Genomic DNA, 27,354 nt, shown 5'->3' with positions numbered 1-27,354 from the left:
CTCTGCAGCTCACACACACACACGCTCTCACACACATGCACACTCTCTGACACATACACAAACACTCACACTCTCACACACACCACAGTCACACACACATAAGCGGCTCTAATAGCAATGCCAGGTGACACATGCCCGTCCATGTGTACCTCGCTTCAGGCCACGCCCCCTGCTCGCCGCCGATTGGCCATAACTAGGTCAAGCCCCTCCCGGCGACTATGTGATTGGCTAAAAATAGGTCAGGGTCCCACCTGCCTCTCCCCATGTCACTGGCACATGACTATCCCAGAAAAACTTGGAAAACACAAACAGAGGCAGGCTGGGCTCGGCTCCGCACGCTGCGCACCTCCTGCTGGGATATTAACACAAAATAGTCCTGTAAATAAATAAATAAATAGAGCGGGGAGGGGGGAACTCGCAAGTGTGATTGGTTGCTGCTGAGGAGAGAAGGCTCGTTTCATGGCTGTCCTCCCTGCAGGCTCCTCCTCTTTTCATCTTCTTCTGCTTCATCTTCTTTCCATAGAGGAACATAAGGAAAAAGGGCAACGTTGTTGCAGTGATCGGGAAATGGGAACACTTGGATCATATGCCCCCAGCCAGGAAGCCGAGCTGAGCCCCCACTACTTGCAGGGACCCTGAATATATTGCCTGTCATCATTCATTCACTGACTGGGACATTCGGACTTTGTGCGTTTATCCCGGGATACCGTCCTCCCTTGGCTCATTGGTGAACATCGATATCGATCTGATATTGTGCAGGAACGATCGGGCATTGCTGCTGCTTCTGTATTTGCTGTGCATCTGCCAAGTGCTTGTTAAAGGGCTATGGCTCGGCCAACTACCCAGCTGGCTGCCAGCGAGAAGCTACAGGGGCAACAGCTGCATCCTACGCCTCCCCTTGGGGCCCCCGGGCCCGGGATGGTCAGCCTAAAGAGCCTCCTGCAAGGGCCCATAAAGGGTACGGATCGCAGAACTAGAGAGCTTTCTAACTGTAAGTATGGGCTGCAGGGTGTGGATACAGCTGGCATTGCCCCTGGGCATCCCTTGGGCAAAATATAGATTGAAGCACAAAAGTGGAGGGAAGTCCAACCAGCAGAACCTTCAGCTCCAACTCCATCCCAAAGGCTGGGAAAGGTGCTGCAGGTTGGACATCCCTGCTTATTGGAATCACTACCCCAGATGGAGCCCCAGCAATCCATACATATCTTTATACATCTGGGATGTGCTGCCTTGTAGCAGTGGCAAAGTGAAACTCCCAGCATTCATCCCAAAAGCAGTCAGATGGATGCTGGGAGGTAACAGCTGGAGGGGCTGCATGTTGGACATACCTCTGTAATCCCCATCCCAGCCCTCCTGCATTTGCAAACTGGCCTTGGATGCAAACTGGGGTACTAAATAAAGGGGAAGGGGCAGAAGTCTGTGTAGTGATTCCCATATGCACCACAGATAAAATCTGTAAATTATTTATGCATCATGGCGAGTTCTCTGCTGCTGCAGAACAGCTTGGCAGTGGAGCTGGCACCCTATAATAACGGCAAGGTGAAATACAATGGCAACCGACAGCTGTTCTTACCATATTAGGGCCATTTCTGCTCATCTTTCCTAAATACAAGCAATATAAAATAAGCAGTATAATATGAGCTATGAACCCCCTGCTGCTTGCTCAGATTGCCATTTTCTGCTACAGTGCTGCTGCATTTTGGCTAAACTGCCCCCCCCCCTTACAGCAGCTGAGTGTACTGCTCTGTGCTGACAGGCAGAAATGCATTTACTGTACCTCCAGTTGGATCCATGGTGATTCTGTATTTCTGCCTGGTTGATTAGAGGATCAGGTGGAATGATCCTGCACCCAGGGCTGGGTTTATGGAAGACAGGTTTTTCCCCTTCCATCCTCAGCGAGGGTGCCAAGGCCATCACCATTTTATTCTCTGGTGCCTTATAGAAGTGTAATATTTGCTTCCCCACTAACATACAAACACAAATGCGAAATATTGATTTGTCATGCCCAACTACAACAGAGCTTCCTGCACCTCTACCATTTGCACCTCTACTATTTGCATTTCCCCCCATAGATAACTGCCCTTGTAAGGGACCTCTGTGTCTAAAAATACCTAATACATTATTGATATTACATATTGCTTTGTGTAATAACTAGGTTTTTAAGGTGCTGTTGAAATGCAGTTTTAGCTGGAGAGCTAGAGAATAAACACCCCTCTTATTTCTCTCAGTCTGGCAGTTACCGTGTGTCATGCATTGGGTGGGTCTCAAGATCAGGCCTGCATTCTGCTATCACTCAGCATAACGTTTGATCACCCCCACTAATTCTCAAGTGTTTGATGCCCCAGACAAACCAATAGCTAATGAGCAAGGATTTACATATTCATATCTGTCCATTTGTCCCAGCATCACTATTGTGTGAGAGGAACATTATGCAGCCTCTCTTATGCCGTTAAAAGTTGGGAATGCATTTTTATAGGGGTTGTTAAACCTTTGAGTTAACTTTTAGTATGGTGTAGAAAGTAATATTCTGAGAAAGTTTGCAATTGGTATTTATTTTTTATTATTTGTAGTTTTTTAATTATTGACATTTTTGTTTAGCAGCTCTCCAGTTTGGAGTTTCAGCAGCTATCTGGTTGCTAGGGCCCACTTTACCTTAGCAACCAGGGAGTGGCTTGAATGAGAGACTGGTATATCAATAGGAGAGGACCAGAATAGAAAGAAAATTCATAAAACAGTAAGAATAAAACCACAATAATAATTTTCTGGCTGCTGGGGTCAGTGAGCCCCATTTGAAAGCTGCATGGTATTAGAAGACTGCAAATCGTTCAAAAGACCAATTGAGAAGTTGCATAAAATTTACCATTTTATAACATACTAAAAGTTTACCTTAAAGGGGATCTACCCCTTTAATGAACAATGGCAATGCATCTTCTGCCTTGACAGATCCAGGCAATACAGGGTGGCTGATTGTTCTGCATGATTGAAAGCTGTATCTGTGGGTGCAACATTTAGCCAGGCACCCACTCACCAGTGGGCAGGTGTTGTGCAGTCATCTTTGGTGACCCATGTTGGCTGCTGATTCCATACTTAGATACAACCAGGTCAGGACTGGGTTTCAAAATAGGCCCTGGCATTCCAAGTACACAGAAGCCCAAACAGCCCCAACTATCTCTGGCATTTTACAGCAGCCCCCTGGCATTTGCCAGAATCCACAGATTGCCAGTCCAGACCTGGATACAACTGTGAGCAACTTTTTTTCTATATGACTACAGCTACTGCAGAATCTCTAGGAACTCTTGGTTGCTCTACTCACCACTAATGGCATAAAGATTCTACATCCAGTCTTTTAATAAATATGTCTGCTTTATTAATACAAATGTTTCCAGAATTCTCAGTGTCCCATACAATATAAATCATTGTTATTATAGGAAATGACCTGTTGTACAGCTACTAGTGACTATAAAGGTTGTTGGGAGTTATAGTTCCCCAGTGGCTTTTGAGAGTGTATGTACCTTGGACTAGGTGTATATGCTGCAGCAATTTAATCCATGGTGATTCCGTAAATTATGTCTTAATGTAACACTTGACATGGTAGAAGATGTGACTTTCAGATTGACCAACAGTTTATTCGTATTTTTCTGCTCTCAGTGGAGAAGCAGCTCAGTGCAGCCATATTGTAAGCTTATGTCACTGCAGGAAATGTAAAGTGCAGAACCTATGCGTAGCAGGGGTAACATAAGGACACATCAGTGGCCGTATTGTGTGGCAGTATTACTATAAAAGAATATAAATACTGTCAGACTATTTTTTAATTTAGGTAAATCTTTGATTGAAACATTTCCTAAACAACTGCATGGTCAAACTGTTTCTTGTGCCACCCTGTAAAATATATGTGTTTGTATTTGCCATGTGAAAATACACAAGCATTCATATACACAAATAACAATCTTAACAATTGATTGAAGCTCATGGAAAAGCTGTAGCCTGCACATTAAAAGCAAAATTACAGCTTATGAGCTCTCCATATGTTTATTACAAAGGGCGGTAAACACCTCAGTATAGCTTCATTCAACATGAATAAATAGATCTTGAAAATGTGTTCTGCCTATTGTTTTACTTAAAAAAATCCTATATTCCTATTTTTCTATTATAAGGCACTGATTGATTATTGTTTTTACTTTTACTGTTTTCCCTTTCCCCCCACTGGAAGCAGGATATTTTGTTAAAAATAGATATAAATTACTTTGCATTAACAAACTCTTCCTTAGGGCAGTGGAACTTGGGGCAATTGGGAGTGTTTTGCCCATGTGATTTTCAGCAGTGGCAGTGGGATTTTCTGAGAAATGAATTCCTGACCCATACGCTGACTGAGCCCAGGCAATTACCATTTGGCTTAATAGAGGAACGATGCCGAGTATTTTGCTGTCAATCACCTTGTGTGCTTATAGGTGGATGGCAATTTAATTAACTAACTACCTTTTCCTCCTCTCATATTTGCTCTGAAGAACAACATGAAGTTGTTGTGTGAACTGTTGTGTTGTAAAACTACTTTCAGTTTTAGTCTTTGCCCTTGAATTTATAAAAATAGGCAAAGGCTTCAACACAAGCCTTTTTCATTGAACTCGTGTCAAATTAGTTCCCCTTTAAGGTTAGGTGGTAAATACCTGGCCATGTAATACCCCACCCTCAACCTCTCCTTTTAGTTTTCCAAGCTACCTTAAAGGGGAACTCTGGCTTTCGAACCAAAATTTGTTAAAACCGCTAATATACCTACCAATGTAATCTGTTCCTTCAAAAAGTATGAATAAATAACATTGTTATATGCTGAAATCCAGCTGCAAAACAGTTCTTCTCTTTCTGCATCATTTGAAATCCTGGCAGGACAGGAGGGACTAAAACATTTATGTTAAAAATTGTAACAATCTCCACTGCTTACAGACAGCATGCAGGAACTACATATCCCACAATGCATTGCACTGTAATGTTCCTTTCATTATTGACATCACGCGTGCAAGGAATTGTGGGATTGGGAGGATGCAGGCTGAGGACAGTCTATGGCTAATAGTCTCAAAGTAGTCAGCCAGATTAGCAGGAGAACAGCCAGGCTTAGGGAACTGTTCCAAACTATATTATTGCATTAAAGATCATTAAAAATCTGCATATTTTTTAATTGATGTTTATTGCAAAGCTGCTTGAAATTATGTTTTCTTTTGAAAAAGCTTTAGTTGTGTTAGTGTGGCATTATTTGCCTTTAATAAAAATATACAAAATAATTTCTAAATCATCAATCAGTTAGTACGACTTTCGTTAATATGTTCAAGATTGTTTTTTTTTTTCATTTAGAGGCCTTTACCAAAATGATTGTTCAAGCACACAGCTTCACATAGCTATTGTGGAGTATATCCAGTTGGCAAGATGTTCACCAAGGAATTTCTTCCATATTTTCTGCTTCAAAACATTCTCACTTTTATAGGAGCATAATTATTTGCTTCCTTCTAGAACTGCAATAATGGAGGTTTTACACAGTGCCACTCATGTGTGGCATTCCTTCCCGACCGAGACCTTTCTATCCATTAAACCTGTGCAAGTAGAGCTGTGCCAGTCTTAATGTTCATTGGAAGGCAATGTGGCATAGTGCCACAGAGCAGCGCAGGCAGGGCGTAGGCAGGGTTCATTTCAGGTAAGAGAGGATGTTAGTGTTTCGAGTTGGATCCAACCTGCCCGACACCTGACTGGATGGCTGGGAGCAGCACGTGTAGTATCGGCTGTTTGCTGACAAGACCATGTGGTGATTTATTCAAGGCTGACAGTTATCCAATGAGAGATGTAGTGACTGGGCTATAGTGAGCTGTGCAAATGTAAATCATAATATAAAGACTAAAAATAACTACCCTTGGACGTTAAAGTTGGCAAGGGCATGGCTGATTATTCAGTAACCATATCACATAGGATAGAATGTGAGGAGCCTCATGACTTAGTGCAACTTGCCCTTGTGGGAAAGGGAATGCTACCGTCATCGTGTAGGAAGTGTTTGCGGAAATCTAGAAGCTTCCCAATGCTATAAACTGAGACATATACCCTCCCATATAGATTGTAAGCTCTACAGGGCAGGGACCTCCATCCTCTTGTGTCTTTGACTCTTAACTTATTGCAACTGTACCTTGTATTTATTTGTGCTTATTGTAATACTTTGTATTTATCTATTTTAATACCCCTCTTTGTATTAATGTATTCTACTGTACAGCGCTGCATACATAAGTGGTGCTTTATAAATAAAGTTATACATACATACATACATACATGTCAATACTCTAACTGTTTAGCTGCTTGCCATATGATTGCTATGGTAGCTGTTATGGGGCAGATTGACATTATTTTACTATATTTTGGTGTCCGGGGCAGATTGACCCTAATTTGCTATATCTTGGTGTCTGCGGCAGTCTGACATTATTTTGCCATATCTTGGTGTCTTGCTAGTCATATTAAGGGTCACAGGCTTTGTACAGTAACAGTAACAAAGGCATTTGGATTAAGTATGTGGCCAGAGAGGTGTTCATTATTGGAATCATGTTAATTGGCCTGTTTTATGCCTGTAGCTCTTGTTATCAGTTAAAGGAAACGTAACACTAAAAATTTTTAACTAAAAAATCTATTCTACCCTCCCCCAATAATTGCCCTATCCTGAAAACTATTTGTTATTTTGAATGCTTTAGAAGAAAATACCTGTTAAACTCGGCTTCCTGTCATTTGAAAAAAGTCGATAAGGCGATGCCGGGGAAAGTATCAGGAGATGCATCAACTATGCGGCGATCGATTGATCGAGCCTAGCCTGACTCCTTCCTATACAGAAGTCAGGCTAGGCTCGATCAATCGATCACCGCATAGTTCATGCATCTCCTGATACTTCCCCTGCATCGCCGTATCGCCTTTGTTCAAATGACAGGAAGCCGAGTTTTTAACAGGTATTTTCTACTAAAGCATTCAAAATAACAAATGGTTTTCAGGATAGGGCAATTACTGGGGGAGGGTAGAATAGATTTTTTAGTTAAAAGTTTTTAGTGTTACTTTTCTTTTAAGGCCTAGGCCTGGCCCCTCTAATTGAAGGTCTGCAGGTTGGATGGGCCAAAAGTAGCCCTCCAGGCAAATATTATGGCCCTAGCCTGCACAAGAGTTCCATAACCTTGTTTGGATGACATCACAGTGGCAAAAGGTTTGATGCTCTGGTTTCCACCCATGTTCCAAAAAATCATACAGAGAGGTTTACTGTGTAAATAAAATGTTGTCACATCATCATCATTTTAATATAATCTGGCTTGTAAATATTCTGTATAACGAATAAATTGACCTCTACATGGAAAAAGTTGGACAGCATAGCCTCAGCCATTAGTGTTGCCATCAGAATCCATCTTGGCTTCTTCTGACTAAACAGTACTAAACATTAAAGGGTCCATACAGATGTTCTCCACTGCTGGCATGTCTGCTTGTCTCATTGGGCACTGATTGCAACAGTTCAGGCACAAGCTGATCCACCACAGTGTGAATACACCAGGCATCACACAAGTAGATCATTGGGTTTAACAGAGCAGTCAGGTGACATGAAGCAGAGTACAGTATAAACAAACACCCAGTCACTTCCTATTGGCTGAATCCCCAACTTACTAGCAGAGTGCCAGCAAAAGAAACCAATGGAGAAAAAACAGTAAGAATTTAAAGCTTAAAATGCAAAAAAGTCTCCTGCTTGGCCTTCTTTAGTATTTTTGTTTATTTTATAGTGTGGGGCACCTACCTGGCCAGTTTTTTACAGGCCCTGTCAGTTATAATGGTGGCAATGGTATATATGGGGCGAAAGGTAACATAGGAGGGCTAGTCATTTATTCCACAAGAGATGGCAATGCTACTGTTATATGTGGCCTCGATTGCTCAGATGGATGGGACAGGAAAACTTATACAGTTTTCAGTACAAGCTCAATGATTATTATTATTAAAGGGGTGGTTAAACTTTAGGTTAACTTTTAGTATGTTATAGAATGGCCAGTTCTAAGCAACTTTTCAATTTGTCTTCATTACTTATTTTTTATAGTTTCTTTTATTATTATTATATTATGCGCCGTCTTCTTTTGACTTTTTCCAACTTTCAAATGGAGGGTCAGTGACCCCAGCAGCCAAAAATAAACTATTGCTCTGTGAGGCTACAATGTTATTGTTATTGTTACTTTTTATTACTTATTTTTCTAATCAGGTCCTCTCCTATAAATATACCAGCCTCTCATTCAAACCCCTCCTTAGTTGCTAAGATGATTTGAACCCTAGCAACCACATAACTAAACAAAAAGTGAAATAATTAAAAAAAAACACCAAAAATAAAGACCAATTGCATATTATCTCAGAATATCACTTGCTACATCATATTAAAAGTTAACTTAAAGAGTGAACAACCCCTTTAAGTGATAGCGCCACAACTGATGCTACATGCAGTCTTTGGTGAAAGCTGAAAGTTGTTGTGCTGCGACAGCTGGAGGACAAATGCTACTAATCCGTGTATTGGGCGGTTTAAGTTTAGAGGAAATTTCAGGCTATTAGTAAAATTTGTGGTTGGGCTGGCAAATCTCCAGATAAAGCATAAATTATGTCTTGCACACACAAAGGGACTGTTATTTCTTTCTTTTGTTTTTTGTTTTTTTGCAGCTTGCTGTTCCTCTTTGTAAGGATGGTGCCATAAATGATTATGTGCAAGGTTGGGAAATTTCAGCTGTCAGGGCATTCTGGGAATTGTAGTTCAGTAACATCTAAAGAGTAACAGGTTGCTCTCTCCATTTCATTTATATATTCTGGGATACTAAAGCACCAATAAACTGCACAGTGTGACCTTTGGCCAGGAGAAATCTATTTTAAGAAAATAATATTTTGATTTTTGACTGGGTCAGTTCTCATTAGCTTCAAATATGATGTCAGATCTGAAGCATAAGGGAAGTTTTTTTCTTTCAACTTCTTTCATTCTCTCCCAAAGGTATAATGAAAGAAAAGGAGAGGAAACTAGAAGATGACATGACTGGTCCTCGTCCCGCTCACTGTGCGTTCCTGGGGTCCCTACTGTGGGAACGCACATTGCCATATAATGAAATAGAGTATGTGGACCTGGATGAGTTCCTACGAGAGAATGGCCTTCCTCCAAGCCCACCTCACCAGCCCTTCTCACCAGCGAATCTGACGCCACCTCCATCTAACCAATCAGTGGTTGATCTCAGCCGACCGGCCTCCTGCGCCTCTTCTACCTCCGCCTGTTCTTCTCCTGTGCAAAGCATGATTGACAGTGAATATGAACATCCAAGCAGCCAAGCAGGTACAGACCGTTTTTTGCTATGTCTGCACTCTTTCACTTTAAAAACATGTAAGTGGCTATAAATACTTTCCATTGGTTCCAAAAGTAATGCCTGTGAGCATGGGGCTCTGAGTGGAAATCAAGTTACAGTTTTTTAGCCTGTTCCATGCGCAATGTGCAAAAATCACTGAAATTCTACCTGTTTTTTTTAACTTAACTGAGTATAGGCAGTGTACAGGTATGGAACCTGTTATCCAGAATGCTTTGGACCTGAGTCTTTCCGGAATTTGGATCTCCATATTTTAAGTCTGCTAAAAATAATTTAAGCTTTAAATAAATCCAATAATATTTACAATTTTTGAATTATTTGATTAAAATAAAATCTTTGGGAGATGACCTTCCCATAATTCAGAGATTTCTTAATAACAGGTTTCCAGATAACAGATTCCATACCTGTATATACATTACATATATAATACATTATAAAATTCAAAATACAAGGCTAATTAGTAATTCCTTCAGATTCATAATACAACACAGCATACAAACTACTGGGTTCTGCATCAGGATTGCAATAAAACATTATCTTCTATGTCAAATGTAGTGTCATTTTTTTACTAACATTTCAATGATTTTTTATGACCTGCTAAGGTTAGCTTTTTGGCACTAGCCTAGAGCAAGGCTGTCCAACTGGAGAACTGCGGGCCTGGACGTGTCCCTCCAAATAATTTTTATAGCCCCCAATCATGGCTGTACTTTACAGACATGACATCATGTGCAACCTGTGTGTGACTTTACATACTCCTTACATCGCGGAAGTCACATGCAAGATGTAATTTTTGCAGCCTGAAGCGGCCCCCTGCCCCTCCAGCTCTGATGCCAGAAATCTACGGTGGAAGCTGGGAGCATATTTTATCTAAAGATTAATAAATCAAATACATAGGGCCACCTCCCCAAAAGCTCCCGCCCTAGGCTCTGGCCTGTATATAAATATATCCATGCTCCCAGACTATTCTAGGGCTTCATAGACCTCAATGTATGACATCATCATTTTAATATAATATGGCTTTTGAAATATTTGGCCCACTACATGTAATAAGTTAGACAGCGCTGGCCTAGAGCATGTTCAGTGCCACTGACACTCAAAAATGGCCGAACAGGATCAGATGAGCTGCTGTGGGCCACTTTGAAAGCATGGGTCATTACAATTATAGGGCTGTAAAACTTTGGGCTGATACAATAAACTTAGTGTATAAAATACAGCATTTCTAAAAATACTGTGTTAGGTATCAGTTCTCCTTTAAAGGCAGTAGCTTATTAGCAAAATTGTGGTGCAGAATTCATACACTGACAGCAGAGAAATCAATCAGTGTAGTGTCCTTAGATAATTAGCTGGAGAGCAGCACAATCTGCTGGATATATCTTCTGATCAAGTATCAGGGCAGGCCTCTTCCATACAATACAACGCAGCCTTTCACCTGGGAGCACCTATCAGGAATCAATGCCTCTTTAAGCGAGATGCCTCTGTGATGAGGATTTGATTTCCCAGAGATTAGGAATAGTTGGAAAGTGATGTTTTTCTGCTGAAGTTGAAATGAGGCCACCGCAGGGACTACGTTTAATAGCTTGTCTCTATTGTTACAGTAGAGACATTTTAAAACACTGTAAAAGCTTTTTATGGCTATTGGCATCATTGTCTAGAAACCAAATTTCAGTTTGATTCCCACGTGGGTAAGATATCATTCTTAAGGCCATCACTTTCTGATCTGGATAAAGGTTTAGAAATATACTCCCCATACACTGTATATTTAAAGGTAAAATGTAAGTATATATTTTCCTCATTTATTGATATATTTCTTATTGATTTGTGCTGAAGCTGCCATTATTCTGTCATACTTACTCTGCTCTACATAATCAGGCAATGAATAAGCAGAAGAAGGGACCAATCACCATGTATTAATACAGGTATAGGATCTGTTATCCAGAAAGCTCCAAATTACAGGAAGGCCATCTTTTATAGACGCCAGTTTTATAAAACAATTCAAAATGTAAAAAAATATTTCATTTTTTCCTTTAATAGTAAAACAGTACATTGTACTTGATTTCAGCTAAGATATAACTGGCCCTTACTGGAGGCAAACTAATCCTACTGAGTTTATTTAATATTTAAACCATTTTTTAGTAGACATAAACTATGGAGATCCAAGTTACAAAAAGATCCTTTATCTGGAAATCCCAGATCCCAAGCATTCTGGATAATAGATCCCATACATAAATATAATTATACAGAGACGGTATAGAGGGTGGGGCCCTGGACTTCTTCACAGATACCAATGTGGTTTGGAAGGGGGTGAGTGGGGGAGGATTAAGCAAAAAAGTAAAAAAGAAATACCCCAAATGATAGAGTATGAGCCTTTCCTTTTTCTTGGTGCAACCTAGATGAGTCTATAGCTCTTTCTGAGGGTAACAAAAAAAACATTATATTTGCCAGTTAAAATATCTGTAATTTAAAAACTGTTTGTTTTTGTTTTTTATCATATAAATGTAATGTAGTCTCCAAAGGGTCATTGTGGCAAACTGTATTATTGGAGGTTATTATCAGGACCATTGTGGTTTTGAACAGGAAAAAGGCAAGTCACAAGACCACAAGAATTTAGCCAAGACATGCTTTTATGAGGTTATACTCTTCCACAGATATTAAATCTAATTAAAGAACATGTGGGCCACCCCAGCAAAGACCAAGACTGCAGGTTTTAGCCTAGTAGTCTGATAGTGGCCACAGTATATTCTCAGACTGCCAAATCGATGTGGCTCTTTGCAGCAGCCCATAGGCCACACTGTGCAGCTCCTTACAAATCACTTGTCTGCTGCTACAGACAAATATGTAAATTTTAGCTGGTCCACAAAGCAGTTGGTAATCTAACTATCTGACAGCTATGCCATACTGCTTTGTATTAGCAATTCTGTCATAGTATGAAATGTTTTCATAAATATCCTTTAGAGTTTCCAGCAAGTAGTTGCTCTTTCCATATACCAGTTTACTTTGTACCTGACAGGTCCTTTAAAACCAAACACTTCTAAACTAGGGTGATATAAAATGAGTATGCAAGTGACTAGTGCAAATAAAGCAGTAGGCCCTGCAGCATGCTTCTCAAATAACCACGTATCCCCAGGTTTGCAGCCATATTTCCTGTGTGTTCAGTTGTTGGCAACATACAGTAACCAAATTTTTTGACCGATTTGGGGACTGGTAAAGATTTGCAGTTATACACTAGCATCACATTAAATGAAATCCTGCAGCGTCTGTGAGTAATAACTGCATGAAAGAGTTACCATTAATTACATCCAGCTTCAAAGTTTGGAGGAAACTGCTATGTGTTTCTTCTCCTTTGGCAAGTACATGTATAGGGAGGAAGGCCAAGCCTGCGTCTTATTTTGAGTTCAACCGAAGGAAACCCGCCCCAACCACAAACACGTAACCGGTTTGCCATGTTATGTTAGCCAGAAATGCCAGCGTTTGTGTGCAGGAAGATCAGCTCTTAAGGCCTGTGCAGGAACATGAACAAGAGACCTATTCTGTTGGATTATCAGCGGCAGATGGGGTTTGTGCCATCTTGCATTTCATTTGTAAGCTCCATTGTGATAAATGTTAGGTACATGCCAATGAACCTTTCATAGCCGGCCTGCTCCTAATTCAGTCTATATCAGCTATTGCGAATTGCTGCGCTCCAGCTGTTGTTCAGCTACCACTGCAGGAAATTTCAAGCTGAAACCGTCTGGCTGTTCTTGCTTGGTGGCTCAGGTTGGAAAAGCATGAACTCTGTATGTTAAGAATGTATACAAAATAACATATTACTGTTCTTTGTTTATGGCAGTCATTGGAGGCCCATTTCAATAGGCCTGATTATTTGCCTTATACCTATTGGCAATTTGCTCAGGGACGGATTTTGTTTCAGGCCGCCCTGAGACCGGCATCCTCCAGTGCCCATACCCACCCCCCACGCACAAGAGCATCCTTCGTTCTTACACCGTAAACGTGCCTAGAGCAAGTTCTACGGTATCAGCGAGTTTCTAGTGCGGCTGGGCAGCATGCCGCCTCTTACTTTGTTCCGCCCTAGGCCCGGGGCTTTATAGCCTCACCACAAATTTGGGCCTGAATTTGCTTCAGATGGTCTTGTTAATGGAGAAACAAAGTTCTGATTACTGCACTGCAGGTTACTGCACTGGTGCCAGGTCCCACCTGTGTTAATAAATAAGAGTTTCCACTCAAGGAGTTTGACAGACATGCAGGACTGTATTTAGGTCAGGTTCTGCCCTAGGCACTGGACCTCAGCCTGAACCCTGCGTTGATTGCAGGAGGGAGGGATACCCCCTCAGCTTTGCCACTAGATTGAAACCAAGTATCCAGAAGCAGGCTGGGACTATTTTTTTTCATTATTACAACTGTTTATTGTTTTTTTTTTCATATATGCACCAGAGGGCCACAGCAATAAAGATGTTATAAAGTATGTGCAGCACAAGCCCTATTCTTTGCACTCATATTGAACAAGTAGGTATACTGCCTCTTTAAGAAGCAACAAGGCCCGTAAGCAAGGTGTATATGTTGCAAAAATATATAACCATGGTGGCAAGCTGCTTTGGGGCAGGTACTGATATTTAATTTGTGTAAAAAAAAAAAAAAAACCTGTGCAATATGTCAGCCCTATATAAATAAATGATAATAATAGTTACAGTTATTATTATTATTATTAATAATAATAATTAGCACATATTGATAAAGTATGAACAGTGTATACATCAAACTAGGGATGCACCGAATCCAGGATTCTGCCAAGATTCTGCCTATAAAATCACATGACTTTTTGTCACATAAACAGTGACTTTGCAAAATTTTTCTCTTTAACCCTACTGTATCCTAATTTACATGTGTAAATTAGGATTTAGTTCGGTATTTGGCTGAATCTTTTATGAATCTGAATCTGGCCAAATCCGAAAATAGTGGATTCGGTGCATCCCTACATCAAACACACAAATTAAAGAAATACCAATCAATACAGGAGGTGAAGAAGGCCCTGCCTGTACAGTTTGCACAGGACAATTATGTTGAGAGATAAACAAGCCGATTTTATTGGTCGAAACACGTATTCCTTAATTGTATTGCATAAGCAGATTTCTATTTTACACCGCTAATTGCAGTCATTAATTATTATTTTAAAAAGAATGTCCAACCCTTTGACTTGGCCCCTCCCTGTGTCCGTGTCTAAAACGTGAGGCAAAATAAGTAGATGCCTTGGTGCCAACAGTAGTGCACAGTCCACGTGCCTTTCCAGCGCTCATACTTATGATGCAAGTCTGAATTATAGTCTGCATTTATAGTCCAAACGCTAGGGTGGAACAGATGGCAGGAGGCTTATTGCTGCGTGTATGTGTGAGCGCTTGTGTGTGTGTGCCTTGTATTCTCCCACAGAAACTGTATTTAGAACAAAGCATTGAAGTACCCCTGCGTGACTGCTTACGTGTATCTACATGACAAGGAGAAGTTCAACCTGTGCCTACAGCTTCTCTGGCAGTAGCCAACAACATCTTCATATTCCTGTAGAGGTAATACAGGGTGAGCTGGCAAGGATACATGTCAGAAGTACACAAGTACATGCCAGGGAAAGGCGGGCATCAGGAACACATTTTAGTCTTGCAAAGGTATCAAGTAACCCTTCATCTAAAAAAAGTATGATCAGAGGGGAACAAGAGTGGGTTATGGTTGAAGGTGCTGCACGTGGTAGATCACAAGGCACTAGGAAGAACTAGAAGCTCTGATAGGAATTACATTTATTTTCATGCACTGGTATTAAATAAAGTGTTAATATGCATGAGTTCCCTTGCCAAAAGCTTCCATGAGGGCTTACCTGCCCTAGACAGCTAACAATCCAGTAAGTAGAATAATGGTAGGAGTTTTTACAGCTTTACTCCATATTAATGAAAGTGTGATAAATAATGTTGGGATTATAGTGTTTTTTTATTATTTATGTTCCTGTGCAGTACAGTAAATATACAAAGTGTACTAAAATAAGTGAAATGGCAATCAAAAGAGTAAGATGGCAGTGTATAACTCAAACCTGTCCCAAAGTGTTAAAAAAACAAATCTTAGCATGATGGAGAACTCATTGGTAGTTGAAGAGCTTCTGCTTAGATAGATTGAAGAGAAAACTCTAATTCCAAGTTTATTACACATTAAGTAGCATTGAGGTTTGTGTAGGTGTTGTTTGTAAGGGCTTAGAAGAACCATTTTAGGTAGGTGGGTGGGAGGTTCCAGTTGAGGGTGGCTGCAGGACCTGCACATAGTGGGGCTCCGCAGAGCAAGTGGCCTTTAGGAAGGGTCTGTGGCTGTGGGATAGCAGGTATAGTAGGGAGAAATGGTGCCTATAGTAGCAGTGGGATAATAGCCTCTGGGAAGGGTCTGTGGCTGTGGGATAGTAGGGAGAGATGGTGCCTATAGTAGCAGTGGGATAATAGCCTCTGGGAAGGGTCTGTGGCTGTGGGATAGTAGGGAGAGATGGTGCCTATAGTAGCAGTGGGATAATAGCCTCTGGGAAGGGTCTGTGGCTGTGGGATAGTAGGGAGAGATGGTGCCTATAGTAGCAGTGGGATAATAGCCTCTGGGAAGGGACTGTGGCTGTGGGATAGCAGGTATAGTAGGGAGAGATGGTGCCTATAGTAGCAGTGGGGATAATAGCCTCTGGGAAGGGACTTTGGCTGTAGGATAGCAGGTATAGTAGGGAGAGATTATGCCTATAGTAGCAGTGGGATAATAGCCTCTGGGAAGGGACTGTGGCTGTGGGATAGCAGGTATAGTAGGGAGAGATAGTGCCTATAGTAGCAGTGGGGATAATAGCTTCTGGGAAGGGACTGTGGCTGTGGGAAAGCAGGTATAGTAGGGAGAGATAGTGCCTATAGTAGCAGTGGGGATAATAGCCTCTGGGAAGGGACTGTGGCTGTAGGATAGCAGGTATAGTAGGGAGAGATTATGCCTATAGTAGCAGTGGGATAATAGCCTCTGGGAAGGGACTGTGGCTGTGGGATAGCAGGTATAGTAGGGAGAGATAGTGCCTATAGTAGCAGTGGGGATAATAGCTTCTGGGAAGGGACTGTGGCTGTAGGATAGCAGGTATAGTAGGGAGAGATGATGCCTATAGTAGCAGTGGGATAATAGCCTCTGGGAAGGGTCTGTGGCTGTGGGATAGCAGGTATAGTAGGGAGAGATGGTGCCTATAGTAGCAGTGGGATAATAGCCTCTGGGAAGGGACTGTGGCTGTAGGATAGCAGGTATAGTAGGGAGAGATAGTGCCTATAGTAGCAGTGGGGATAATAGCCTCTGGGAAGGGACTGTGGCTGTAGGATAGCAGGTATAGTAGGGAGAGATTATGCCTATAGTAGCAGTGGGATAATAGCTTCTGGGAAGGGACTGTGGCTGTAGGATAGCAGGTATAGTAGGGAGAGATGATGCCTATAGTAGCAGTGGGATAATAGCCTCTGGGAAGGGACTGTGGCTGTGGGATAGTAGGTATAGTAGGGAGAGATGGTGCCTATAGTAGCAGTGGGATAATAGCCTCTGGGAAGGGACTGTGGCTGTAGGATAGCAGGTATAGTAGGGAGAGATAGTGCCTATAGTAGCAGTGGGTATAATAGCCTCTGGGAAGGGACTGTGGCTGTAGGATAGCAGGTATAGTAGGGAGAGATTATGCCTATAGTAGCAGTGGGATAATAGCTTCTGGGAAGGGACTGTGGCTGTAGGATAGCAGGTATAGTAGGGAGAGATGATGCCTATAGTAGCAGTGGGATAATAGCCTCTGGGAAGGGACTGTGGCTGTGGGATAGCAGGTATAGTAGGGAGAGATGGTGCCTATAGTAGCAGTGGGATAATAGCCTCTGGGAAGGGTCTGTGGCTGTGGGATAGTAGGGAGAGATGGTGCCTATAGCAGTGGGATAATAGCCTCTGGGAAGGGACTGTGGGATAGTGGGTATAGTCTCTAGTTTGTATATTCATCCTGCTCCGACATGGGTTTCCTCCTGGTACTCTGGTTTCCTTCCACATTCTAAAAACAGGCCGGTTAACTGGCTCCTGATAAGATTGGCCCATGTGAATGTGACAGGCACTAGATTGTTAGCTCTGCTGGGACAGGAACTGATGTGAATGATGTATAATGTCTGTAAAGCCAAGCGCTGTTTAAATGTGTTGGCACTTTATAAATAACATCTAATGAATAAATGACATTGTGGCTATAGACAACAAAGCATAATAGGTGGGACTGTTGCAGCAACATTGTACATAACATTGAATGGTGCTTATAGGTTGTGTTGGGTAGATGTATAAGATTTTATGTGCTACATTTGTTAAAATAATACTGTTAGCTATACCTAAAATATTTGTTATTTTGGGTTCTGACTTATTCATCCAAAAGTTAATGCCATGCTCTCTGCTCCTTCTAGAGCTCCATGTTAAAGGACTGTAGCACTAAAGATTTACCTTCATTGTAAAGTAATCTGGCCAGTTAGGTTTCTATAGGGGACCCGAGAAACTATATAAATAACTGATTCAACTTCCCTCTAATTCCCCAACACATCCCCAGGCCCCACAAAAGGTGTTTTAGGCAGGGGAATTGGGGTGTCAGGGTCCAGGAATACCAGTACAGAGTTGGGGGGGGTCACATATTGTGCAATACCCCCCTCCCCCCTTGACAAGTGTGTTACCAAATGGAAAATTTGTTTGACTTTTATATTATCTCTTGGTGTTATGGTGATAATGTTTTGGGTGCCACTTGGATAAATGATATGTAGTCATCTTGTCTAATGGGAAAAGCCATTCCTGGCTGTAATGAATGCTCTGCAGGATTTTGCACAGCAGGAAGTTTTAGTGTAATTCCAAAGGGTTATGTACTAATTTATATAGTATTCCCAAGTCTAGTAACCCGTGGCTACTTGGCAGCAGTCAGCTTTCCTGGTTTCAGTAAGCACAATAAAAACCTTTGTAATGGCAGACTGTGGGAAGATATGGAGATTATTTTTGGCATGTATGTCACCGTACTGCCAGCTCACCACTATCTCCTACTACTCTAGTGCTTCTCAAGTGGCAGAACACGCTGTATCTTCCCTCATGCACACTCCACCTGCTCCAGATTACTCCGTTTATCTGTAATTATGCCACATGGACTTGTCTTGTGTTACAGGAGACCCAATCTGTTTACTATAGCTAAGTCAAATGAGAGCGCCTCATTCAAGCAAGGTTTCAGGTAGCTGATAATTTCATTTGAGGTCAGAGGAATTTACTCCTCCACCCTTTTTGTTTTATTATTTTAACTAATCCCATTGGATTCTACAGCCTGATACTTATTTCCGAGTAAATATCTGGGTATTTTGTATTCGCCTTAAATTTTAAATCTTCATTGTTTATTAAAACCTATTGATTATTCAGCTGTTCTGCTGAGAAAATGGATATTTATGTTGAATTAATTGAGTGGGAGAATCCATTCTGTTTCTCATCAAAGCAGTTGGTTAAAAAATAGACTACAGTACAACAACAAGTTCCAGTGACCAGATTGTTATGATAATTGTGATAAATGACCAAATGCTTGCTTAGCTTTACCAAGCAATTGGGTTCATTAGCACAGTCTAGACCAGTGATCCCCAACCCATGGTCAAAATACAAGTGCTTATTTTTTAATTCCTCTGTGTAATGCCAAACAGAGCCTTCTGTTGGCTGCCAGTCTACATAGGGGGCTACCAAATGTTTGTTTGGCACCCATCTGAACTATTTTCATGCTTGTGTTGCTCCTCAACTATTTTTCTATTTAAATGTTTTCGTGGGCTAATGTCCCACGAGGAGATTTAGTTGCGATTTTTAAAAAGTGAGTTCCAGCGAAAAGTCGCTTGCTTTCCAGCAAGCGATTTCTAGAGATTTCAACAACGGAGCAATTCTTTTTACCACAAATTCAGGTGGCATATTCCCTGGCCACAATTAGAAATTACATTCAGTGCAATGGGGAAATTGCAGCAACTTCCCGCTCAATGGGTTTTACTTTTAGCAATTCAAATAGTTTTGAATGACAATGCTTGTTTTGTAAAATCGCTCGAGAAAGGGTCTCATATCGATTCGGAGCAATAAGCGATTTGAAGTAGTATTGTCGGTTTAGGTACTGGCGATTTATATTCTTCTCTATGTAGAGACAAAACAAGTGACTTGTTGCTGGAACTTGCTTTTTAAAAATCGCAGCGACTAATCTCTCCATGTGACATTAGCCTAAAAGGTTGGGGACCCCTGATGTAGACCAAGAGGTAATTACAGGTTCCCTTGGTGTTTTGCATCCGTGGATGCCAATGACATGCTGTACATATGTTAAATAGCTGATATTCATAAGAAGCAGGAGCACATTTGGCCTGTGATATGCAAGTGTGGGTGCCCTCAAATTCTGGAAACAAGACACACCTTTGTAGGTAAAAAAAAGCCAACATGTGCAGTAAAAAAACATATGGTCCTTTGTAAATGAGCCCTTAGTAAGGGCCCTTTGTAAATGAGCCCCAGGCGTGGGATAAATCCTGTTTGGTTCACCTGTGAGAAGAGAACTGGACCTACGATTTACATATTACGCAAGGAACTTAGTATATCTCCTCTCCGAGTATTTCCTGTTATTTAATACAGAGTGGTATCTGTTTCAGGTTAAGAAGGAAGTTTTCTTTACTTATGTACTTCTGTAGCCAGGAAAATCTTGGCCAGTGCATGGGTCTCTTTAAAGTCTAAAATACTGATATATTTAAATTTTCAACATACAAAGACACCTCTACCAGGATGAACTTTGGGTTGAGGGTCTCTCCATGAAAGCAATAAATATACTGAGCTCCAAAACAGATACAAGCCTATCAAGTTCAACAATACAGGGACCCTGTTTATTTTGATTTAGATTAGGGCAATCAAACTGGAGGCTTTCAGCTTAGCCCAAGGGCTCGATAGATACCTTTGTTGGGCATAATATGGCTTACATATGTGCTAAAACGGCACTATCTACAGCAGGACTGTTTATTTGTAGTTTTATTAGTAGTTTATATTAGTTTTATGGCTTTTAGCAGGCCAAGCTCCCCATAGACCTCTTTGTATGACGTCATTGTTTCATAACATGTGAAATAGGCAATGATTGGCCCAAACCATGTTAAATCATGGACAGCATTAGTGTAGTCATTAGTGGAAAGCAAAAGCAAACTGGACCTAGTACTAACATGAGAAAATCTGAGCTTTTCCAACAGCTTAGAACCTATCTAACATTTTGTTAAATGTATGTACAGTGTTATCTATGCCAAATAAGCAAGTGAAATTCCTCATATGCTGATGCTTAAATCTTCTTCACTCATTGAAGGATGACCCAGTGTCTCCTGTATTATTCTAGGAATAGAGAATTAGTAGTTCCAAGATGATTTTACACAATAATTCATATTTCCTTAGCTCAGTTTGCCAAGACTTTTTTCATAAGTTATCTCCTCCATCACCATCATACACTGATACCCTTCTCTTCAGTTTTATTTAGATCTCTTTTGTTTATTGGTGCCTAAAAACTGAACCTGCTATTAATGGAGACGCACAACTGCCTATTTGATTTCTCATTACATATTCTAATCCTAGGCTACCTATGTCAGCTCTGAGGAAAATATAGCATTGTGGGTAGTGGATTTACAGCCCCAATAAAAACAGTGTGGCTAGGCAGACTTCCAGTATGTGCTGGATATCTGCTGCATTTAATTTTTCTGCCTTTCTGAATGCTAGTTTGGCAGGATGCTGGCACAAATGTGGTACCTAAGCCAGATGTGGACAGTACTGTCTAACCCAGGCTCCACATTGTAAATCACTATTCACAATGAAAAGCATAGCCACTGAGCTATTGCTGACACCCACTTGACTTGAAAGAAAATGATTGACAGTGGCAGTACTGATGTGGTTTTGGGTGCTATTCAGCAGGATGAAAGGTGTTCGTTTCCTCAGCCATGTACTTTTTATGTTAAGAAATATGTTGGCAGTCTAGAAATGTTATACTGTGTATTATACACCTGTAGGGTTGGTGAGGAAGGAAGATAACTCATTACTGGTTGTTAATATTTCCTATAGAGCCATAGGTTTGGTTATAGCAGAAATAGAATGACCTTCATGTATTGGTCAGCCACAGACATATCACTAGCACTGTTTGCTGTCACTGCCAATTCTTAAACTGGTATTCTAAGCTAGAATTGCCACCAACCCCATGCCCCCATCCACTGTGCTGGCATCACACAGGATTTTGAGGCCAAGTAATTAGAGAGAGCCATGATACTCTCCTATATAATAAATAACTGCAGTACATTATCATCAATTCTGTAATTATTGTGGCTTATTATGTTTGGTTGGTGCATCCATTGTATCCTATACATATTGCTGCATTAGCCTTCCAGCTTTGACAGAAAGTATGACCTAGAAACCCCCACCCATTGACTTTGCTATTTTTGTTCATACAAATGGAAAGGATGTAATATGGCAGTGCCAACGTGCAGTCTCTGGTCTGTGATTGGCTCATGAATGACTGTCAGCTCCACTTGCTGCCATTGGCAACAACTCTTCTCCTGCTTGCTGATAGCTATTTACTTGATATTTCCAGTTTTCAGTCCCTTCTTCCGCTATATTAGCCCCCACAGGGCAGGTCCAACCAAGAGGTGAGCAACCAACATGCTTGTGTAGGCCTTAGAACAGGGAGAACATGAAGCCTATAATACATGCCATCATTTGAGTGTACACTGAGTGAGAACAGAAGTATAGAAATGGCTTATTTATAAAAAAAAACAAAAAAAAAAAAACTTGACAATATTCTCTGTAAGGTATCAGACTAATTACTGTAGTGGGATTCCTGCCTAAGGAAAGGTAATACATCTGTAACATGTCAGGTTCTAACAGCTGGTTATACATTTCCTTTTTGAGTCACTGGGGAGCCAATAGGGAGAGTTTGACCATTTTAGCACCATCAAGTGTAACAGGATGCAAAGTTTGCTACTGTAGTAACCAGTAACCATAGAAACCAGTGGGAAGTGTTTACTTGTCAGCTTTTTGAAAACAAACATGATTGGTTGCTGTGGGTTACTAGACCTGAGCAAACTTTGTACCTTTTATGTGTTTCTTTGTTATACTTTAGACTTGCAGCCAAGTTGTCATTGAGGCCTAGGTCTGCAGGTAGGTCAAGATAGGATGGTAAGTGTTCTAGCAGTGTATTTTGTGGTGATTACAGTAAGACCAAAATATGTTATTTATTACTTTCTGTTGAAAGCCTTTAAAGGGTATCTGCCACAAACACTTAAAATGCTGTATAATAAAAGCCTTTTGCAAATTAAACATGAACCCCAGGTTATTTTTTTTTTATTTCAACATCCATACTTGTTATAAATGTATTTAAAAATCATATATTGCCAGCCCGCCTCTATGCCTGAGGCATGGAGGCAGGCCTGTCAATTACTTTCACTTTCCATTTAGCACTTCTTAGATGTCACTGCACTCCTTACATTCCCCTTCCTTTCTCACAGCATATAAATGTGTATCCTGTGCAGGGGCATGGGCATTAGGTCCCCTAGTCTGGCACATACAAAAGATTTAGGGGTGTTACTAAAATTGCCTTAAAGGAAAACTATACCCCCAAACAATATAGGTCTCTATAAAAATATATTGCATAAACAAGCTCATATGTAAAACTCTGCATCATCTAAACCTTCTTATCAGTTATTTTTCTCTCCAATTAAAACATTGACCTCAAGAACCATTTGTGATGTCCTGGGCAGTAAAATATCGGCCATATGTCCAGCCCACTCTGTCTGTTCTACTCCACTTTGTAGAAGAGATGAAATGACATTTAAATCTTTCTGCTCTTCGTCTGGCTTGGGATTTGGCAGCCTTTTCTGTTTAGCTAGCCAACTTCACTCAACAAGAGAAAGATGAGAGCAAGCATAGGTTAAATAAGGGGCACTGGCCGTGGCTGCAAGCAAATAGACACAGACAAGACATTAAATTTATTTCTGTATGACTGTGTTTATTCTGGACTGGCCAGTCATTTTTAGATGAGCTACATTTCAGCTTATTATTGCTAAGCCACGAATAACCATTGCATCTACAGTTTATTAGCAACAAAACCGAGTTTACAAGGAAAGGGCAGAACCTGAAAGTGTCCAACAAAAAGCAACTGCTCTAGGCATAGTATAGGAAACTAACATACCACCAGTTTACCTCTTAACTGTGCAGCCTTGCCTGTAGTAGCATCTGGGAAGGGACTGTGGCTGTGGGATAGCAGGTATAGTAGGGAGAGATGGTGCCTATAGTAGCAGTGGGGGGATAATAGCCTCTGGGAAGGGACTGGGGCTGTGGGATAGCAGGTATAGTAGGGAGAGATGGTGCCTATAGTAGCAGTGGGATAATAGCCTCTGGGAAGGGACTGTGGCTGTGGGATAGCAGGTATAGTAGGGAGAGATGGTGCCTATAGTAGCAGTGGGATAAAAGCCTCTGGGAAGGGACTGCGGCTGTGGGATAGCAGGTATAGTAGGGAGAGATGGTGCCTATAGTAGCAGTGGGGGGATAATAGCCTCTGGGAAGGGACTGTGGCTGTGGGATAGCAGGTATAGTAGGGAGAGATGGTGCCTATAGTAGCAAGTGGGATAATAGCCTCTGGGAAGGGACTGGGGCTGTGGGATAGCAGGTATAGTAGGGAGAGATGGTGCCTATAGTAGCAGTGGCGTAATAGCCTCTGGAAAGGGACTGTGGCTGTGGGATAGCAGGTATAGTAGGGAGAGATGGTGCCTATAGTAGCAGTGGGGGAATAGCCTCTGGGAAGGGACTGCGGCTGTGGGATAGCAGGTATAGTAGGGAGAGATGGTGCCTATAGTAGCAGTGGGGGTAATAGCCTCTGGGAAGGGACTGCGGCTGTGGGATAGCAGGTATAGAAGGGAGAGATGGTACCTATAGTAGCAGTGGGATAATAGCCTCTGGGAAGGGACTGCAGCTATGGGATAGCAGGAATAGTAGGGAGAGATGGTGCCTATAGTAGCAGTGGGATAATAGCCTCTGGGAAGGGACTGTGGCTGTGGGATAGCAGGTATAGTAGGGAGAGATGGTGCCTATAGTAGCAGTGGGGGATAATAGCCTCTGGGAAGGGACTGTGGCTGTGGGATAGCAGGTATAGTAGGGAGAGATGGTGCCTATAGTAGCAGTGGGATAATAGCCTCTGGGAAGGGACTGTGGCTGTGGGATAGCAGGTATAGTAGGGAGAGATGTGCCTATAGTAGCAGTGGGGTAATTTACTATCCAGCACTGTGTACAAAGTGCCAAAATCCAGTGCATGTTGCCCTCTCAATGCAGCATTTTTACCCAGCATTCCAATGTAAAGGCAGGTCCATGCAGCCTATTTAACGGATGACCAAGTCATTGCCAAACCATGGGGTAGGACCCCTGAGAGTTGCAAAGTTTCTGTATACACCTCTTAGAGTAAACAGTATAAGGCACCCATAACATTTATAAAAAAAAAGACTGTAATAGTGAGAACACGTGGCACAATCTTGTTATGTGAAGCTGAGCTGTTTATCTAAGTGGCACTGAGCTCTCAAATAATAAAGCACAATACCTGCATTTGTGCCTTGTCGTTTATTTGGCACCCAAGTAACTGTTCTCTCGCTGTTGGCACTCAGTGTCCCTTTGCACAAGAGTCTTGTCCATCTCACAGGATCCCTATACAAAGTGCAGTTAAGCACACATGTTTAGCAGTTTATTTTTGCACTCAGTCTGCAACCCACAGTTCTCCAGTTACACACAGCATTGAAAACATTTGAAGAAAAGCAGATTTAACAGCGAGGATTTATTTTTTTTCTTATTTGTGTTTTCTACCCAGAGTAGGGATAAATGTGCCCGGGAGCAAATGTGCATAAACCAAAACACAATGCCAAGGAGCTTGGGGCACTCCATCTTGTACATTTGCACATGGGATATTGTGGGCTCCATTTTTATTCTGTTTCACTGAATCCAATAATGCATTAAATGGATACAAAGATGCCCATGTACTGGGACCTTAAGGGTTTAACACTTCTGAGGCCAGTGTGGGCCTCACTACATGTAAAACCATCAGTGTCGGTACCAGCAGTGAATGGCAGAAAAAGGGAGGGGGGTTACAGGATGGCAAGCTCAGTAGCAGGGTCAGTGGGTTTTTCTAAAAAAAAAAAAACATTTTTAGTGGAAGATTGTGTTGTTTTGTGCACTCTGCTGGCTAAATACTGGCTGATATTGGTGCCAATTTGGTCACTTTAACCAAGTCCGAAGTTTATTGGCCTGCGCATCTGGTGGGTGCTCAGCCAAATATGGGTCAGGCTTCACTGGTAAATCCTGTTGGGGAAGGTACCACATCAGCCATGGATGAAGCCCTCTCCTATCTGTACAGATCCCCCACCCCATCTGATCTGATCCTTGGTATGGGGGCCAAAAGATGGAATCAGCCTAAATTCCCACTACCTAGGTAACCAAAATCAGGAAAGGATTTGGCAACCAAAACATTTCATGAACAGCTATGTGGCACCGAAGTATTATGCACTTGCATGTGTTTAGTAAGTAATGCTCCCGGCACATCTCACTCCCAGTGGCACCTTATAAAAACGGAATGAGAGGCAAAGTGGGCAGACTTTCTCATCCTGTTTCACAACAATTGGCTGCTTGAGAACAGTGAATTAGTTTGTGTGGAAAGTGGGCACACAGCTCACAAGCCAGGCAAGTCTGCTTATTACTTCATCCAGACCTGACCAAGTCTAGTGTGCCTTAAAGTGATACGGGCACTAAAAAACTACTCTTCAAAATATGAATGTGCATTAAAACTTACCCATAGGTTATTTTTTGCTGGTAAGGCTGGTTTTGTAAGTAATTGTTACTTGAAGTTCCTAAACCTGACTGTTTTGCCAGCCTGACTGTCCCTTCTCAGCCTGTCAGTTATAGATTCTAATGCTAACAGCCTCCTGCAGCACAAATATGGCCGCCCCCTCATACAGGAACTTTGGGGATTAGATAGGGAAAGTAAAAGCATTGGACAAATACCTTTATGGCAAAATTATAAAGCTCATGCAATACAATGTTATGATAAAAGTAAAAATGATTTAAACTCTGGTGTCAGTATCTCTTTAAGGTGACCCGGTTCAGCAGCTTGTCTGCGCATGTATGGGGCCTCCAACATATCTGGACAAAAATCGGCCAGATATTTATGAGTTGGCATTTAGATTGGCACGATCATGGTAATGGTGCGCACAGTTCTTGCCTTAGATTCTCATACTTTGTGCTGTGAGTTTTTTCCTGCCATAAAGACAAACAGTAGATTCCTGCGCAGCACTGCTGTGTGCAGCTGCCTGGGACTTGATTGCATGCAGAAAGAAATGCTCAGAAACTGGAACAGACCCCAACCACAGCACAGTTCATTCCAAGGCTGTTTCTCTATGGCATTTACTAAGCTTAACCCTTTGTGCTCCCTGTGTCTGTGTGGGTTTCCTCCAGGTACTCTAGTTTCTTTCTACATTCCAAATACATACAGGCACATAATTAATGATGATATTGACCATATGATTGCAATAGGGACCTTAAGACTGTAAACTCCACTGGGGTATAGAGCTTTGCTTAGGGCAGAGAGGGAGGGTAGAAGACCTATGGTTGCTGGAGATTGAGAGTCGGTCCTAGGCACCCTACCCTTCCCTTTAAGGCACATGGGGCAGTTGGACAGCAGATGCCTCCTGGTGGTTAAAACACTCCGACCAATAGGGTCCTTTATATTCAGTAGTATTAGGAGCAGTGATACAGGGCCACAGAACCCTGACTGCCATTGGCCTGAAACTGGAGCAAAGAAATTCATATTTTAATTAGCAGCTCATTTAGGGTGATGCTGCAGACTGTGCTTCTCTCCATGTTGCCACGTACTTCACATAGTGCCTAATTATCTTCATAGCATTTCTTGTTTTCCTATGAGGTCGTGTTG

At 41.7% G+C, this 27,354-nt stretch overlaps 1 protein-coding gene across 1 annotated transcript in view; it reads left to right on the top strand.

Annotated features, from left to right (window-relative positions):
- The first annotated feature begins 285 nt into the window (after window positions 1-285).
- Window positions 286-27,354, top strand: part of dbp (D site of albumin promoter (albumin D-box) binding protein) — a 42,084-nt gene continuing 15,015 nt past the window's right edge. Inside the window, exons 1-2 of the mRNA XM_002938278.5 lie at window positions 286-991; window positions 9,008-9,340. Coding sequence (XP_002938324.1) covers window positions 826-991; window positions 9,008-9,340 — 499 coding nt within the window. The 5' untranslated portion in view covers window positions 286-825. The remainder of the gene's footprint in view (window positions 992-9,007; window positions 9,341-27,354) is intronic.

The sequence above is a fragment of the Xenopus tropicalis genome, chromosome 7 (genome assembly GCF_000004195.4).
Source record: "Xenopus tropicalis strain Nigerian chromosome 7, UCB_Xtro_10.0, whole genome shotgun sequence".
Taxonomy (NCBI): domain Eukaryota; kingdom Metazoa; phylum Chordata; class Amphibia; order Anura; family Pipidae; genus Xenopus; species Xenopus tropicalis.
Note: the sequence above shows the minus strand (reverse complement) of the source record. Positions and strands in the feature narration are given on the sequence as shown.